Source organism: Egretta garzetta, unplaced genomic scaffold (assembly GCF_000687185.1).
Source record: "Egretta garzetta isolate BGI_Z169 unplaced genomic scaffold, ASM68718v1 scaffold287, whole genome shotgun sequence".
Classification (NCBI taxonomy): domain Eukaryota; kingdom Metazoa; phylum Chordata; class Aves; order Pelecaniformes; family Ardeidae; genus Egretta; species Egretta garzetta.
In genome coordinates this window covers 5498549-5518365 of record NW_009260435.1, presented here as the reverse complement: position 1 = coordinate 5518365, position 19817 = coordinate 5498549, and the positions used below count along the sequence as shown (strand labels likewise).

Sequence of the window (19817 nt, the reverse complement as noted above, 5' to 3'; positions counted from 1 at the left end):
ATTCAGAGAATTAATATGGAAATTATTTTTCTTTCATGGAAAACAGAAGCATCTGTCCAGTCAAGCAAACCAAGCAATGATTCTGCGTTATGAAATACTCTTTTTATAACTATTGACATTTCAGTCAGTAGTGTCACATGTCAATAGTGGTTTTATTGCTTACATTTAAAGTACAGCTTTCAGGACAGGATTCATCTAACTTGACATTGTCTGATAAACAGCATATTTCCTGCTCCTGTGAGCATATACGTTATTTATACAGCTTTGCACTGGAGAGTATTCATGTTATTATGAGAAAAAAATTAAGATCTGGCATGCTTTCTATGTCTTAATGCAAAAAACAAGCTTAGAACCACACATGCTTTCTAAGACAATGAAAGTTCCGTGTTAGTCCTCTCTCCAGAATTAGTCTTCAAGCCACAGCTTACATGGGCTTCTAAGCCTGCCTGACTCCCTCTTTTCCAGCACCATACTTAACAGACAGGTCTTAAATACTGTGCATATCCCATTTTCTCCAATTCCTCCTCAGATTAATATTGAGCTCCAGAACAGAAATACTGGCAAGTCTAACATATCCTCTGATCACATACTAGGAGATCACTGTTAATTTCTCCCATTTCTCGCTTCTTGGTATTCTGATGGTAGCTGGCAAACTGTTTTTTACAGATCAAATGCTATTGTTCTAATGAAACTTAAGAGCCGCTCCAGCAACCTTCACTCCAGATGTCCTCCCCCACGGCACCATTACATTCTTAAAATTATCAAAGAAAATTCATTATTTCTCATGCTGTTGGTGAAAAACAAATGGCACCGATTACGGCTTTTAAGGCTTCAACTTTAAGAATAACATAAACTTTAATGATGTCTTTTCAAAAGTCAATACAGCCTCAACTATTGTGCTTCAAACAAACAAAACACTGCATGCCTACTCAGAATGATAAATAAACGATGATACAGTTCCTGGGCATGAAATCCATACCGGTAATTCCTTTGCATAATTCTGATTATCAGACATGATAAAGCGACACTGTTGAATGATATCAGACTTTAGTAGAAGCAAAATAAGAAGATGATTCACTCACAAAGGAAGATAATTATTTGAGAGCATTGTTTTTACTAATAATCACCAAGTTCAGAGGAGAACACCTGCACAGTACCGTCTTTTACTTTAAAAGGGAGGAGAGAGCAGTATTCTGAGCTGATGAATTTGATTACAAAGCAGAGCATATAGGGCAGACCACTTATAGGGAATGCTCTATTGTTTCATATAAAGCCTGATTTTAGAACCTGCATTTGTATTAATTTAGCTCAAGATGGCATTTTTTTATGCTATTTAAAAAGCAAAACAGGTACAGGATTTAAAAACCTTCTCATTTTCTATTTTAGTAATCTAAGCTACTACCACTTGCTTGATAAGAATAATTTTAAACTCATAATTTAAAATTCATTAGCATACCCCTGTCCTACAGAAAAGAATCCGCCAAGCATTTTTCACATAGGCACATCATTTCTGATTATTTCAATTCCATTTTAAAGGATCTTTGACAGGGCTACCGAAAGGCTTGTCAAAGAACAGGGAAACATTATGACATTCTTTCCCCATATCCCTTTCCAGAGCATGAAATATGAGGGACATTTCTAATAGAATCAAGGCTAATTTAAGACACCGTTAATCTTTAAGGCTGCTGTAGCTGGGTAGGTTACCTCTAGCACATGGCAGCTGTTCTCCAGCACACATCTGTAGTCAGGTTCTAACACACACCTCAGTCATTAAAACACAAACTTCTTGACTCCAAAGCACATACTTTACAAGCTACAATGAGCAGAGACACTTGAATTTCAACAGAGATTGTTGGGTTTTTTTAAGTGTCCAATCATTTAAAAAGGTATCTGCTGCTTTTATCCATTTTTAGCTGAAGGACAGAGGGTAATTTTTTTTATTGACTGGAAACTGCTTCCCCAAATTAGTACTTTTGCTATTTTAAGAGAGTCATTTATCTGCTCTCTAGCATGGACAACTGAAATCAATTTGTATTTTCAGTTAAAGTGCATCATCACAGCTGTTATACTTTACCTCTGTTCAACAAGCCTATTACAACCGCCTAATCAACAAAAAGTTGTGTGGTAGCTACAGGTAAGATACACCACATATATAGGGGGCCAGACCCTTGCCTCCTGTACACATCTGAGCAGTCCTGAAATCAGTGGGGTTGCTCACACTTTTTGGACAAGCAGCACTGATGCAGCAGGTTGGAGCACTGCTCTTGTGTGGACTGTGTATGAAAGAACCAGGCATTCTGCAATACCTGGATAGATGAGTAATTGCCAAGTGAAACTGAGAGACGCGTGAGCGGGGCTATGAAACAAAGAAAAATGAGGTATGTGCCAAAGAATAAAAAGCTTGAGAAAATAATTACTAAAATAAATAGGAGGTGTATCAATAAAAAGCAAAAGATGAAAAAGGCTGTACAAGATCAAGGTATGTTACGTTTCTCTATGTCATCGTCAGAATTATAGCAGCGAGAACCTCCTCTACAATTCACTGATCAAAGACAAAGTGACAGACTGCCCACTGCTGAGGCAAAGCCAGATGAGGGATGGAAACAAGCTCTTGTGCAGATGACTAAATGGCTGCAACGTGATGAATGAACAGATGACACCATTTTTTAACATATCTGAGATTAATGGAAGCTGGATCACTTCTAATAGAAGAATTGAACAAAACTTCAAAAGGAGTTGAAGAAGAAATGAAGTTCAGAGATATTGATATCTGCACCAAAATGCTGAGGGAGGAAGCTTGTGAAGCACTGCTGAAGATAGTTAATACAGTACAAAATTAACAAAAATTGCTATCAGATAGGAGAACTACCAATGTGAAATTGCTAAGATAGGGCAGCCTACCTCAATGTGAAAAACGGAGAGGACTCACGCTATTTTTACCCAGAAAATAATTTTTTCTTCATAACTTTCTGCTTAGTAATTTTGAAAAAGGATACAGAAGAGATGTGTTGTAAAAATCAAAGGGATAGAAGCAATTACCTACAGATTACATTTTCCTGTAGCAAGTTTCTGAACAATATAAAACACTAGGCAACTCTTTCTGAGCCTCCATTTTGAGAGAATGAGAAAATATGGCATTCTCTGTGACAGCTTCTTGACTCTCCTCGGTATCCGTGCTACATCTGCTGTATTTCCATCCAGCACTGAAGTGAAAAGGAGACAAGCAGCAAATGGGAGCTGGCGCTAACAGACCCTCAAAAGCTCTGTACTCAAAATCAAGCGTACTACAGGAATGCTTACCAGTGCACAGGAGAGAGGAGCCATTTCCAAGAACTAGCAAGTATATGCAGTTGCCGTCAAAGGGGGATGTATCAGTGCCTGTGGTAAAGACAGTCTGCTAACATCCTGCAGTCTGCTACAGATCCAATAGCAAGGGTCCCCAAACCTTGCTGTTAGGGCCAACCTATTAAGGGACAGTAACTGTATTTGATTTTGGAACTGGGCATTTTTCTGCAATACAAAGAGGGAAAGACGGAGGTAATTCTGAGTCCTCAGTATCTTTGCATGCTTACACAGTCAGGGTCTTGAAGTTCCGTGGGAAAAGGAGAGAAATTCCATGTATGAACAAGCCTCTAGAAACTTCTAAAGATCTCTGAGGAGAATGGTTAAGAGAAAGAAGGAGTTACCACTCCCGGGGGTTGAGTGCCTTGTGTTCCTCAGGGCTGCAAGCCACTTTGTTCAGAAGGCACGATCTGCTTGAAACAGCCTCTGAGGGGAGCCCCACGGACCCTCCCAACCCACAGCAAGCTTTCAGATGTGCATTGACCTGTTACAGGCAAGATACACCATTCCAAAGCCCTAGATCCTTGACTTCTTTCTACCTAATCTCACCTTCTCTTTTGTTTCATCTATATAGATATTAGCCTTGCCATACAGCATTCAAAGCTACATAAAAGCATTTATTCCATGTTAGACTTCTTTTCCATTTAATGCTGGTACTCTGCAAAGCAATATGCATAGTTTCATAAGGGGAAACGAGTGCATTATTTTTGCCTTTACAAACTCTAGCCATTCCTCTTTAGTTGTCTAGTGATCCCAAACTGAAAACATGCCAAGACACTGCAATATAAATGCTTCATTGGTTTTGTCAACCAAATAAGAAAACAAATGTTTTCAAGCAATCATTATGTTTAAATTAAGCCTGCAAAACATGAAAGAGTATTAAGAAGGAAGACATACACTGAATTTTTGTATGATGAAACCGAAAGGAAAAAAATCTATGAAGCCTATAAAAAAAGACCAGATTCCCTGACACAATAACTAACTCCCAAATCTGGCCCCAAAAATCCATGCAGGATCAGTGGTCTACCTGTATGAAAGATGCAGCAGCTGGGGTTCATGCTGGGGTTTCAGCTGGCATGGTAACAGTAAGCAGGTCCGTCATTTTCCTGAGTGAGAAAGATGCTATCTTTGTCAGGAGAAAATCAGAATATATTTTGTACTGCCACACCAAATCCTCAAGTCTGATATAACTTCAAACGTGTATCACAAATACTTTGTGAGCACTGATGACCATAAAGCAAGGGCAAAAATCACTATGTTAGCAGAGGTCTTATATGTCAGGTGAAAACTTTCAGGCAGTTCATTACAGATATTTCTCCTTTAAAGGCTCAAATACTTGTTTTCACTACTCGCAGTGCTGATTCAAGTCATTTCACACCCAGCCATCTAGCTCCTTTTCGCTTTCATTTTCTCATGAAAATAGAAGGGGAACCTAAAGGAAGAACCAGCTTGGCATTAGCTGGTCCTACCAATACCACAGTAATGTCTCTGAGTAGGATACAATCATCCAAAATTGTGAGATAATGTTCTGCCACATTTCCCGTGCTTGTTGCTGGAGATGTGACAGATTACCGATGTGGTCCAAAATCCGGCAAAGACATAAAAACAAACTTAGAAGACACTGGTAGCGTGAGCAGCTGAATGCCCGTACACTTCTCACTCTGCTAAGTAAGGTGAAAAACTTCACTAGTGATAGGCCTAATTATTTTCCGGACTGATGAAGATAAATAAAGAGGAAAGGACTGGCAAAGGCAACACAATATCACCAATGGTGTACAGAGGGTTTACAAGAGTTAGGATTAGGGATACAGCAATACTGCAGTACTTTGGTGTTCACACTACTATTATAAAAAATCAAGCCAAGCACAACTAGGTCACATTTGAAAGCATTATCTTGCCTCTTTACAGAATATTATTAATTTACTTCCAGGTTATTATCTTTTCCCTTATCACTAAGACTAATCAATACTAATATGGATATTGTTATTCCTTTATGGCAATTCTGAGGCAATGTTGCGCACATGCACTGCAGGATGTGATACCGTACTGTCTGCACAGCACTCCTCCATCTGCACGTCAGCTACATTCCTCTGGGAGCTGTATTTGTAGCCGTGGGGTTTGTAGGAACGCGACGTTCAAGATCACTACTCAAAAGGCACATGCACAAATGAGGGATGGGATTGTCACTGACAGTGCCTTATTTCTTCAGGTCTCCCACTAACTGAGTTACTGTTTCTAAACTGGGATGACAGTGTTAGGGGAGTTTTCCTCCATATCTGTGAAATCAGTCCCATGTTGTCTGTCTAATGGTTCATGTTTAGGTTAGATAGACAGGAGAATGAAGGTCTCCCTGAATCAGTGAGGTATGCGCATCTTCCCCTCTCTAATTCTGACAACAAATGTGGCGGTGTCTCAACAAAACAGGAAGCCTTTCAAAATTAAAAGAGGCAATGCAGAGAAAACAAAAGCTTCGTATCACATTATTTCCCAAAAGTTTGGAAAACACCTAGTTTTTTGAACAGTAAATACTTCCTGATCCTTTCTCTTGGTTTCTAGACTGCATGGCTAAATATGAACCCTCATTTGCTGTCTCAGTTAGCATATTTTGTTCAAATATAAGTATAATAAAATAGTTTGAAGATCAGAAACTCATCAATGGAGCTTCTAATGTGTTTCATGAGGTGTCAGATGGCCTGTAATGGAACATTTGGAGTAGAATTCAAATAGACCCAAGGTCGTAAGAGTTATTCAACAGTGAGTTAATGAGAGCACTCCTTTATAAAATGAAGGACTACAGAGTGCTTTTATTGAGCCATAGCTTTTTTGAAAAGCATTTACTATGGAAACCAAGTTCTGTGAAAAGATCCAGAATACAAGGGAAACCACAGGTATGGTGTCTGAACCAGCTTTCTGACCAGGGAAACAAGAATTTTAAAGCCCTGTGGTAGGGGGTGATTGGATAGGAAGATAAAAATCCCTGTTCAACAAAAGCAGTATCTGGTATCCTATCTTGAAGACTGCAGCTTTTAGTCATAAAGAGCAAGCTGTTACTCCTCCTATATATGCATTTCCCTGGCTTGAGAATGTTTCATTAAAGCAGATTTTTAAAAAGACTTAGCCATTTAGAGTGGTTTCTCACTCATCATAGGCAATTGTAAGCTCTACTGATCATTTCCCTAGCTGACCTACCTATAGAGAAGTGCTGGAAACAATGTTATAGAGACTAAAAAAACCCAGGTCCACCTAAAAATGTCTGGATCAGCCACTGGACACGGAAAGTAGAAACTGTGCTGTGAAATGGCACAGACCTGGTGCAAGCTCAGGAAACGATCACAAAGCAAGAAGCTTTTCACCCCTGAGAAACCAAAATTTACAGATTAAACTCCCATGTTCTATCCAATCTTTCAAATCCTGGTGCATTAGAATAAGGATACATGGCTTTCACTAACTTAAGCACTCCACTCCTCAGCTAACACCATTGTTTATATATCTGAAATGTATTTCCATGCGCACACCTGGAAGGTGTTAATTTCCTTTATTCTCTGTATCTGCAAAACCACCTTCATGCAAAAGGTGCAATAGTTACAAGTTTACAAAAGTGCACTACCCGTAAGTACAGCATTAAAATCAGCCTTTTATGAAGAAGAAGGGGCATGGGGAAGCCCACTTAAGAAAAACAATCTCTTGGGTTTGTTCACCAGAACTGGATGGAAAGTGAAAGAAGATCTATGCTAACTTTGCAACTTCTTGTCAACCAGGTGAATTGAAAATGTGCTGAGCTTCACATTTCAATATTACATGCCCACACCCAAAGGATGCACAGGGAGCGGAGATGAGAACTACATGTTCCTTCGTCAAATTGCACCTATTATCTAATATACCAGTAGAAACATTTCCCACAATAATAATATGCATACGCCTCAAAAGCTGTTTATTTGGCAACCTTGATGTATACTTCATTAAAGTATTAACTGGCATATCACCCCCACTAGCTTATTGCAATGATTTAGGGAAAAAAAAACCCAGAGCCATCTTTTGTTCACATTGTAAGCATAGCAAAAAAGAAGCACAGACGGGCATTTTTCTTGATGAATTTATGCAGCTTTAGAACCACAGACTGTTTACATGGATGACACAGACTAAAGTGTTTGTCCTGCATTATAATACCGTTAAGTGAAGACAGCTGGATTCTATTCTACCAAGAACATCAATCAAAAGAGCTGCCAACTAAATTCAAATGAAGAAACCAGTTATCACTGAAAACTAGCAAAAGTCAAAGGAAAGGCAGAACTGGATGTTACTAGACCACAGATTGTGTTTAAAAAGTTAAAAGCATCAGAATGACTTTCAGATTGAATCAATTCAATGTGGAAATTAGGAAAACAAAAATGTTACACTTTGAGTTGTCAAAGAGAATAATGGCTCCTTCTGTAATGTTAGTAATTCCTTCCCACCTTCACTAGCCCAGGAGACAGTAAATGGTACCTTTTGGATGGCCATTTTGTACCTGGTATTACTGCAAATGAAGCCTGCAAGCTGTCCATGTAGTTCAGAAACCACTTCCTCTTGCTTATGATTTACAGAAGACTTCATCATGCAACAGAAGCAGTTATTTCAGATTACATCTAAAACAAGTGTACCACAGGCCTAAAACTTTGGGTGTTCAATTCTTCACCTGGATATTCTGCAGGAGGTCTCTCAAATCCATTTGGCAAGCAGTACTGATAATTACATGCTAGTTTTACTACCCTAACGAAGAACTGCTGAAAACACTTAAGGGCAAATTGTTTTGAAAAGAGCTGTGATGTGGGAGCATGTAAAGGATTATGTTAAAAATATTCCATTTGGCTTGCAGTTAAGCAGGGAGTGAACCAAAACACAAAATATTTTTACACATAAAAAAGCTAGTAGGGGCCATCATGTATTTATCTCTTGTGGCTTCTCTTTGGGTCAGAAACAACCACAGTGCCAAAAGCACAGAGCATCAATGATTACCCAGTCCTATTTATAATTCCCATATGCCAAACAACTGTGACAGAAGGCTCACCATAAATCCGTCATTCTCCGTTTATAAATAATACACAGTTTGCTGAAATGATTCCACAAATAGTAGTACCGCGCATCTGCAGTAACATAGGAAAATAGGTAAAACTGCATTATTGGCAGGTTTTTAAAATACCTATAGGCAAGTTTGTAGTTTGTCTATGGCTACATTTAATGCTGTTGGCATGATCCGATCTGTGCATATTTACTGGGTATAATGTTACTATATTTACATTACTAGTGTATCCAAATATATTTTTGGGAGAGTAAAAAACTGAGGAAGTGGCGACTGAGTCAGGATCCCGCATATTAGATTTCCATTTGGAATAGGTTTCCCAAGGTATCTAATTTCACTTGCAGCACCGTATGTCTGGGATTTCTCAACATCTAATTGATGGAAAATATTATGTCTGTGTTTTAATCCAATTCCTAAAAGGCATTCCCTTTATATGGTTTTAAGTACTTTAGCTGGGTATGCCAGCAGACTTTTTGGTATTGCCATACCAAAGAAATCATGCTAGATTTTCCAGAACGGGCATAAATTCTTGTGGCTGCTGGGTCTTGGCTTTTTTAACAACGAACAAAATGTCCAACAATATACTCTCAGGAGTCACAAAATATATGGAACATCAAATATTAGAAATTAATTTCCTAAAGATCTATATGGATCAAAAGAAATGCTTGAGTTAAGACTGAGTCCTGCAGGAATGAGCAAAAAGAAAAACAAAATAACAGGAAATCTATTGCTAACTTTGACATGGTAACAAGGAATGAGAAATATCTAAAAAGAAGCCTCATTTGTTAACTCTGAGTCCCTGTGTTGGGGATGTATATCAGGAAGAAGCATTTTCCTGGGAGAAGAAATGGCAGAAGGTATTTTTAAGTTTACAAGGATCACATTCACTCCTGATTTATCTCCATTATAACGTCACTTTACAGTAGGAGTTACTTTACCTCTGAACCATCAGATTGGAATCTGATTCTGCAGGCATATGATTAGAAGCCCAGGGACAGGCACTTGCTTCATTATCATCTTCTTTCCAATTAAGACCAGCAGAATGGACATAAGGGAGACAAATTACTACGCAGAACTAGAATATAGCTGTCATTCCTCTGCTCCGCAAAATGGATCACTTGGTCTAGATCACAAAAAGGATCACTGAGAAAAACTGTTGATGAATTTAAAGAAAGTGGAAAACCAATAACCAATAAAAGATGAGACCAGAAAAAGAAATTAATAGATTCATGTCACCAGTTTCATCTGCAATTACAAAATCATCTCTTTGGGGTGTATCTGGTTCCAGCCTATGGGCAGGGCCAGAGTACAGTTCAGAAGGAGCTGTGAAGTTTAGATCCTCAGCAAGCTATTCAGCAGCTCAGCGATCCATCCAGACCTGCTGTTCTGATCAAGGCCCATCCATGCTAAAACAGATGAAAGAACACTTCAGCCACGGTGTTCCAGTTGCTGTTCAGTTCCTGAGTAGCAACAAACAGCTTACTCAAAAATTACAGGTCCAAAACCCAACAAACTTTTTGCCTAAGTGGAAAAAAAATTACATGTACGATTTCTGAAAACAAAAGTATGATTCTGGGTTTATATTCACATTGGTTCAGGAACGTATAATTTTAAAGCTAAGACTGTTACAGGCTTGTGTCTTATGTAAAAATAAATATGGTTTATATACATTGTTTGTAAGCTAGCAATTCAGATATGCTTATTTGTAAGCTAAGTATAGTACTAATCACATGAAGACAAAGGTATAAGATCCTACCACCACTATGAATAGCTCCTATTAACTGTGCATGTAATGGCAGACAAGGTTCTCCCTATTTTCAGTACTTACCACACTGAAGGCTCTGAAGAATTACTGCTCAGGGAAAGCCAGGATTCATTAACAAAATGGGAATCCAAAAACCTGTACTCTGGGAAGGAAGAACTATATGAAACTGCCATCTCCCACTTACAATACAGTATAGACAAAATTCAATTAAACCCATGTAAACAAAGTTGCAAACACAAGAACAAAAACGATGATGCTTTGCCACAGAAAGAACAACTCCTTTGGGAGAAGATTAAATCAATATACTTAACCTTAACATTCCAGAGGACTGCCAAATCACCTCTCTTTGGCAAGGACACTCGTGTAAACAATCATCAATTACATTAAAAAACTGGGAGAGAAATCTAGTTGAATTCCTTCTGGGAATAACTCTTGCAGATATAAATCAAACACCAATGGAGTGGTAGAGTATAATAACAATTCCTATAAATCCAAGATTTATAATTCTTCAGACGCCTCCAACCAGTTAAGTCCATGCAGACCTTAAAAGCCAATATCATGTATAAATATTCAGGCAAGCTCTAAACATGCTTATACATACAATATAAATAGCACCTCTAACCCACTTATCAGCAAGGTTTCAGCTAGAACACCAAGAAAACAGTCAAAGATGCTGTGACACACCGAGTTTGAGAAGGCTACGACTGCCACACCAGGAAGGTGACTTGTCCATTTCAATGACAGACAAACCAGGTCAGGTACATATAGGCACACTTGCACACCAGTAACCATGTCCAGCTAAGGGTCAGCAAACGATAGGTGAAAATGACAACTTTTCAGACCCTTTGACTGCCCCAAGCCACGTGCAATTACATCTGAATATAATTATGCTAGTTCCACTACCCAAAACCAGCCGTACAGCTATTTTTACACAGCATTGAATGGTGCCATTTAGATATTAGAACTGTAGTTTTAATTCAAAAAGCAGATAATTGAAACCCACCGAGTAGTTTCAGCTGACTGAGAGACCAGCACATTAGAAGAGAGCATTTTGCTCTGGGACATCTACAGTTCTACATTCTTCTCATCAAAACTTTACTTAGTCTTATGGAAGTTGATGGAAGTCTTTCCAGAGATGTAAGCATACTGCAAATGAAAAAATACCCCTGACCTGAAGAGTTTCCCCTTTAAGCTGTTTATGACTTAAGTCATTCACCAAGAAAACTAACAAGCAATGTGGTAGGGAGAATAAGAGGACGACAAGGTTGCTTCTGCATGAAGTTGGGTAGATCTACATTTTAACTTTCCAATCTTTACTTTTACATCTTTCTAAGTGTAATTTTTTTAAAGAACCAGTCATTATGATCTGAAGGTTTTATGAAAAAAGTCTCCTTTCTTATCTCTCCTGTCAGCCGTGGGACATAACAGCAGTAAAGGTGGCAGAAAGCATCTTTTGGGCATATTGTATCAAGGACGGAAGCAAACCCTTCCAGCTGCTATAGTATTGTTGTAATTGGTCTGATGGACAATATTATTTTAGGCTGCCTGTCAGCTTTCTGGAAACATTAGCCTTGTAAAGGTGCATCACCAGAACTTCTGCTTTGTCCCTTGTTACAGCTGTTAAGCTGCAGGAGATAATGGTTTCTTCCTAGCAGAAGGGCAATAGCCATTCTCTCCTCTTCATTCTAGCAGCAGCCTTGGGAGTATGTCCAGGCAACATGGAGAAATTCTGGCAATTTAAGAGACCTACATTTCAGCTGGGAAAGAACTCCAGGCACCCATTAATTTCCAAGTGCCACTTGTCTCCCAGGTAGCATAGGCCTGGATAATACACTCCACAGGCTCCACAGGAGACCAGGCATACTGTAAGGAGGTCTTTAATAGCTGATCATCACTGTATACTGCATTTTGATTTTTACAGAGTAGTTATATGTCCTGCAACATTTAATCTGGCAATGCTGACTCCTGGTGGAGATTTGACAGAGTTGAAACACAGGTTCTAAAGGTCATCTTAAAATATATTGGCAGAGAGCCTGGGAAGTAATGGGGTTAGAGCTCAAAAGCTGGAGAGCAAGTTTTCCTCATTCAGGGAGTTCTTGAACAATATCTCTCATTTTGGCTCCCTATCTTCATGGGTCAAGATCTGACAGATCAGGAGAGCATCAGGAAAGAGGCATGCTTTTCCAAGATCCTCAGTGAGATAAAACTAACTCCCATTCTAATTCCACCACTAGCCTAGGGCAAAGGGATGCTATGCAAGAAAAAAGACCTCTAGTTTTGGATGCACAAGGGCCACGAGCACGGTGGAGGTGCACCCTTTTGACAGGCGCGCTGGGTTTCGAGGGTTTGGGTGTAACAGCATTTCTCCATGTTTCCCTGGACTATTTAGAAAAGATAGCACTTTGTGTTAAGTTTTTCCTCTCCAAACATGCTCTGAATGGAACATACAGAGCTGTGTTCCCTCAGTGGTCTATCACCCATGTGGCGAGCTCCTGGCACACACAACCAGCCCATTTACTCAAGAAAAATATACACCTGCCTATACAAATACAGCCCATGGCAGGTTTCTTCAATTATCATGTCTCAGCTCTGACTACAAACCCTTAAGAAATCACACTTTATTCTGGCACTGTTGCTTTGATACCTCCATTTTAAAGCTAGTGGACACAAGACAACTGGAATTTACATATACCCTTGCCCAAGTCAGAGGAAAGCTTATGGCCAACTATGTTCGCATTAGCTTTCTGGCAGAGATATTGGAACTACTGCTGGCCTGTACATGCCTGTATTAGCAAATGGTGTGCATAATGTTCCTACCACATCTCTAGCTGGAAGCTGTTCTGGCTAAGACTTCTGCCATTTCAAGTATTAAACATGCCCTTGAAAGATTAAGGTGGAAATTTTCAAAAGAGTCTAAGGAAGACAGGTGCTGAGATCATAATGGAAGTCAGTGGAGTGTAGCTTCTGAAATTCTACCTTAATTAATTTTGGTTCCAGTTCAAACAGGACATTATAAAAGTCAAGCCATGTTTGGAATATCAGAAACCACATTACTAACTTAAATTTTGCAATTTCTAAGTGATTAATATTTTGGTTAACAAGTCAGAAACCTTCAGACCCCATTTCCTTTCTGTGTGTCAGCCAGGTTAACAAAACACAGAACAGAAAGCATGTATTGCCTGGCTCCCTGATCATCTTCAATAGTTCCTGTCACTGAGTCATTTGTCTCTACCGCTATGACTTAACACAACACCAATCTCATAATGACCTAGCGCTGGCTTAAAAAAATACAGATCCACTATGTCTCTGAAACTACAGTTATGGAGAGGCTGTCAGGCAAAGGAAATACTTATTTGTATTATACACTGATATTCCTCAGTTGGATAGCAGTGTCACTTACCTTTTTTGTGTGTCTACTGGCCATTAACTTCATTGTGACAAACTCATGTTACTGAGGTACACAGTAAAACTTGGCTAGAAAATGCAGCTGTTCAATACAGATGGCAAGACCAGCAGTGGTAGGGCTAGGACAGCTGCTTTCTCTCTCTGCACTAACATCATATAAACTGATATATCAAGAATCAATCCTGTCTTCACCACCAAAGGTTAGATTTGGTACAGTTTTGTTAAGGAAGGAAGGGATAAGTCTTGCAGAGAGAGAATAAAACTGGCCACAGTAAAGCAATGATTATTCTGCCTGCAGAATCAGCCTCCTCCGGGAAGGTGCACAATAGCACATAAGAAAGTAAATACGCTTAGGATGGGTTGGGGGAAGAGGGAAGATCCTCTTTGCTTGAATCTTTTTCCACTGAGGAAACCTCTCTTCCCTTTGTAGCCATCTTCCTCTTGCCACTTAACAAGTAGAAAAACTGATTGAGGAAGAACAGCAACAATCTGGGCGCTATCTGAAGAGGAGGTGAGGGTGGTTATTTAGACAAACCACAAGTTCTCATGCTCATTATCTCCTCACCAAATGAAGTCTTCTTACCAACCTGTGCATTGTTCTCATCCAGCTGCCCTACTTCTGTTTATTATGTAGCATTCATTAACTGGTTCTAGGGATAGCAACTGAGAGTGAGTAATTATCTCCCTAGCAGAAAGAATAAGGGTCAGATTCTTAAAGGTGACTGCTGAAGGTTTAAAAAAATAGAAATAAAAAAAACCAATCAGGACTATTTTGCCACTTGGTACTGCATAAAGAAAGCCTGGATTTAAAGAAAGATATACTTTATTTATACTCTAAAAATTTTTCATTGCCACGGCAGATTTTGATGGGACACTCACAGATTTCAAAGGCTCTATACTGTCAGTGCTCCCTTCTGGATGGATAGATACAGTACGGCCACTCTAGATACAGTATGGCCACTGTCTGCTCTTTATTCAGAAGGCCAATCCAGTTGTCAATGGTAAAACACAGCCTTCAGATCTGTTTCACTAAAACTTTAGCACATGTTATCACACATCCAAGTAACATGATTTAAAATAGCAGTAAAGATATGGTAGCACAGTATTTACCAGTGACCCAAGTGCATAGATAAGGACACAGGAGGGTTATTAACCTGGTTGCTGGAACCTACCATGCTTGTATGGTTGTGATGTTGCTGCTGTTGTTACCTATGATAGCTGGATTTTATTATAATACAAACTTTCTAAGCCCATGATACAATCTTGGCTGAGAATACTGCAATTGTTATGCTCTATTTTAGTATTCCTTGAGTAGTTTCCTTGTTAGTAATTACAGAATGCCATCAGTCCCAGTGATGAATCATAATGGCCCACCGTAGCCTGCTGCTAAGGAAAATGGTGGGACAAGAGTAAGCAAAAATGGAGCAGTCTAAGAAAAAGGGCATGAAACATTACTATATGAAAGTTCAGGGGCAAATTTCATAAAGCCATAAGCAATCCTGATTCAGAAAGTCTTCAATAACTTGGCAAAGGTCTCCATTGCAGCAGTGAGTGTTTCAAATACTTTTTTCTTCATTACAAAGCATGGTCTTACCTTCCCCTAAGACTCCTTCCTAAATACCAGAGTGTGCTTCTTTTGGCACCGGCAGGGCCTGGCCTTCTGCATGGAAAAAATTTTTCTTAAGAATAATTATAAATACTACTATGTTCTTCTATATAAAGAATAATGTAAAAGGCTTTCAAATAGGGAAGAAAGGCTTTCCAAACTAATTTTTATGTCTCATGAAGCAGCTGTTGCTAAGGACAAACCTGGATTTCATGAGAGCAGGACAGATAGAGGGGAAGGTGTCACATCTAATAGGTATCTGATTAAGTTCTATAGTAAGGGCGAGAGAAACAAACTTGCAAAGTATGAGCAATGCAGTAGAAAAACTTTTTCTGATTGGAAATTACTAGCATTTCCACACAAAAAAAATGTTAAGCAGCAGCATCAATCAACATTACTCGTTCCCGCTTAAGGCAGTCTGAATCAAGGCTCTGTCTAAAAGCAGTCAGAGCCTGGATATCTGCACAATAAAAACTTGCTAACAGAAAGCAAAGCAGTCCCACTGAAGTGTTAGCAGGGGCTACTTCGTCCCGCAGTAGTTTCAGATAGCTGAAACTGCCAAAAGTTTCCCTATTTACAGATGTTGCCAGCAGCAAAAATGAAAAATAAGGAGCATACTCAGGAAACAAGTAGTACCTAGCTGGTCTACCTAACAATTGGAAAGCCATCTCTCAGAGGAGGGATACACAGCATAGAAGACTACTGCATAGCCAGGAGATAGGGGAAGTTCCGTTCTGAACACAAAGCACCGTGTGTTAGTTGGACCACTAAACAGCACTAGACCAGTAGTTTCAAGAAAGAGGAAAACCGCTTCCAACAGCAACTGACAGAGTTCGCTTGGCCTTGTCAGCTTAACTGTCTAGGAGAAAAAGCTCACATGGCACTCGGACTGTGGGTCAGCAAGTGCGAGAGCAGTCAATGCAGATTAGCTCTGAGGCCACGGATCGACGTTTACCCTCAGATCAGCAGCACACAGCAGTGACGCAACCCTCAATTTCTGTTTGTAGGACAGCTTCTGAGGCAGTTTAAGTAACCACTCCCTAATCTACAGTGGAAAAAAAAATTAAGCAGTCAGAATTGCTGACCAGTGCTAATTGGGCTGATTTTGCCAGAAGCGGGCTAGGGCACACTCACACAATACCACAGCTGGGAGCTGGAAAAGGATTTGTATCACTTCACTTTCTGTATGTCTTGGCTCTCCTTCTATAGATGAGAGTGCTACTCTGCCTTGTTCAGATTTTGAGATATTAAAAACTGTGAAGTACTCGGCTCTGACGGTAATGAGGGCAACCCTAGATATGATTACACAGATGGACATGTTCTGCTCAAACCTTGGCATTTGTCATTTTTCGAATGAATTTATGCCATCAACAGGCTCCCAAAAGAGAGACTGATCCTTACTGGCAGGTATGTCCCCTTTGAGACACTGTGGTTTTTAAATAGGATTTATTTCTGTGTGCTGAGAAACGTGCATGTAAGGTGATGTTTGGAAAACCCCATCATCAGTTACCCTAGCTTAGCTACAGATAACAACAGATAAGCTGATGCCAAGACTGATCAAGTTACTACAAAATATCTTTTAATTTATACTTAATTTGATTACTTTTTTTTTTGATAGTCAGTATTGCGTCCTTTAAATGAATCCTTTCAATTGTTAATGTGAAGTATGATAATGTGAAATATGAGTTGAAAAGTCAATTAAACACTAAGTGAGACCTACACAAACCTCTTCACAAAGAGTACTCATTTAAGCTATGGCTCCCATATTGGATCCCCACCAAATCAGTCTTGAAATGGGCTAAACACCATGTGCTGATCAAGAATGAAATAAAATGTTAATGAAAATTTGAGAATACTGTGAAAGTCTTGGCAACAACTTTAATTATTAGTGCCCCAGAGATGCACTGTATGTCTTTATTAATTTTCCATGTGACTATAATAGCGATTTTTATTTTTATTTTTTAAAGATTTAATTTGAAAATTACTATCTTGGAATCAGCAATCATCCAGTAAACAGCTGAAAAGCACACAAGTCAGACCCAAGCTCTTCCCCTGGGTAATGGCTTTGCTTTTTCACCCCTATACTGGGTGTAGAGCACTTTTCTAGCAATCCTTTTGCTGATGGATGAAAACCAACTGCATGTGTGCCATATTATTAGAAGCAGACATGGTAATGTTCCTCCTCAGAGTGAAAACAGGTTTTATGCAGCATGGGCTTCATTACAGTGTTTTTCACGGTGAAAAAAAAGTCTGTCTAGGCTCATCATGGAAATCATACTTGTTTCCAGCTAGCAGAACTACAGATTTGCATTGTCATTCAGAAAGACTTTGAGAGATCTGAGCTGACAGATCCAAGTTCAGAGTAGTGGTTTATAATACTTATTAGTAAGCAAACCAGACTGTATTTAGTAAGCAAAGCCGGGATTCTTTCCCCCAGAAATAAATACATTTGCAGCACGTAATTGTTAATGTCATTCAAGTTCTTTTGGAATCACTAATACTCTATAACCAAAAAAAACCCCATCACCCAAGTATTACTCAGCCTGCTGGCTAGGGACCATGGTAAGCCATAGGACAGTGGCCTATGAAAACATTTATATAAGAGTACCAATAGTAAAAGTAAAATAAATATACACTTCACAGAAACTTGTGTATGTGTCAATACCAAAGCACAGTTGGGAACAGATTTGCAATCACTGGTAGTGGCCTACAAAGGAATTTTTTGTGGCCAGCATTTATAATTAAAATCTTCGTAATTATAACAATGAGATTTTGCAATGCAGCTGTTTACCTAAATGCTTCAAACCTTATTTACCACCTCCCCCTTCAACTGACAAATTATGCTGAAATACAAAGGAATTCTGGATTTTTTTTTTCCTGAGGATTACCTGGTAGCTGGCTAAAAGAGATTCAGAAACACTGCACTAAGGAGTTAAAAACCTTAATAACATAATGGTTTAAATTCTATTAGGTGAAAAATCTTACTATTTCAGGTGCACTTGAGTCGAGGAAGGATGGGCCATCTGTACAGGGGACAATAGGAGTATTCCCTGGCTTACAGCCAGCTCATAATTCATAGACTAGCATTATCAGCCGAAGTTAATTTTTTTTTGATTAATCATCTGCCAGAGCTTGAGAGTTTGTGGCTAATTGTTCCCTTCTTGACTGCAAAATGAATTAGAGAACAATGCGCAGTCCTAAGCCAGGGAGGGAAAACATAAAGCAAACCTGTGAGCACGTAATGAATAGTTCAGGTTAGTTAGGTACTTTGCTCTTCTGATCATAAAGATGTGCTGAAAATCCACTGCTACAAGGAACAGCAAGCATAAGCGATAGAAGTTAAGATCCTACACAGTGTGCTCACAGGTGACTGGACTCATGTTGGACAGCTTGGTTTATGGAATAATAGGTTTGAGCAAGGAAGAAAGGAGAGCAGGATCACATTAGAAGGTTAACTCAGATTTAAGAAGTAACTGACTGAGGCAGCAGGTGTCCGAGGAATGATAAATGGGCAGCAATATAAAACAGACACCTTTCATTACAGGTGGACGAAAAATACTGTTTAAAAGGATATTACAGAACACTTCTTGTGGCTATCTCTCTGTGCTAGCAACATAAATTAAAGGTCTGTCAGTACTGGCTTGTGGAAGTGAAGGACTGAAAAACAAAATTCCCAGTTGCATCAACCATTGTTGTTAAGTGCCTTCCCAGTCAAATCATCACACTTCCAGTGTGAGGGTTTTTTACTTTTTAAATTCTTTAAAATATATTTTTAAACAAAAAAGAAATATAACATTAAAAACACAAATGTAAAGAAACAAAAACACAGACTACCACATTTACTCATGAGCCACAATAGGGTCATTGTCCATGACTCCCTCTCATTCATATTAATAACAACATGTCTGCAAAAGAGCATGGAAAAAACAAGATGAAAGCTACGTAAATATATTACATTGAAATTCTGAGAAAAAAACAATGCGTTCTCTGCTTGGGCTTCACCTTTCCATTGAGAACGAAGACTTGGAGGAAAAGGAAACGCTTACCAATGCCAACAAACAGAACTATTAAAGTAATGACAGAAAAGGACAGCTATGTTTAGATTAAACCTTCAAAAGAAACACCAAAGTTATGATGACCTAAACATAAATAACCAATGCTAATACTATTAGATACTTTTGGGGTGAAGAAATAAAGTTGACTGACTGTAGAGAATGAACTGGCATTGACGCAGAACAAAAACAGTGACTCAGAGGAAAACGTGTCTTCCTAGAATCCGAGGAGATTCTGGAGCCCCGTTTCTATGTAACACTATAAAAAAGAAGGGTAGGAACATGATTTTTTAGCTCACCATGAACATGCAAATGGATGAAGACACTAGGGATTGCTGAGCTGTTCAAAGTACCAAAGAGACAACTGCGAGGAACTACTGATACACTTATGCAGAGCCTGGCAGCAAATGACAATCCATATATTTAAATATGAAAGAAAACATTATCTTGTAGGAGGTAATTATCACAGTCTTTTTACAAGTTACTCAGCCAAGCAACACGTTGTCAGCACTGTAACAAATCACATCAAATTAGTATTTACTAGGGCTAATTTCAAGTGAGTAAGCAAAGGCAGTGAAAGCTTTACAT

General features: G+C 39.0%; 1 protein-coding gene across 1 annotated transcript in view; it reads right to left on the bottom strand.

Moving 5' to 3' along the window:
* Positions 1–8403, bottom strand: part of RORA (RAR related orphan receptor A) — an 81112-nt gene extending 72709 nt beyond the window's left edge. The window contains exon 1 of the mRNA XM_009643822.2: positions 8390–8403. Within this exon, the coding sequence (XP_009642117.1) occupies positions 8390–8403 (14 nt within the window). The remainder of the gene's footprint in view (positions 1–8389) is intronic.
* Positions 8404–19817: the final 11414 nt, after the last annotated feature.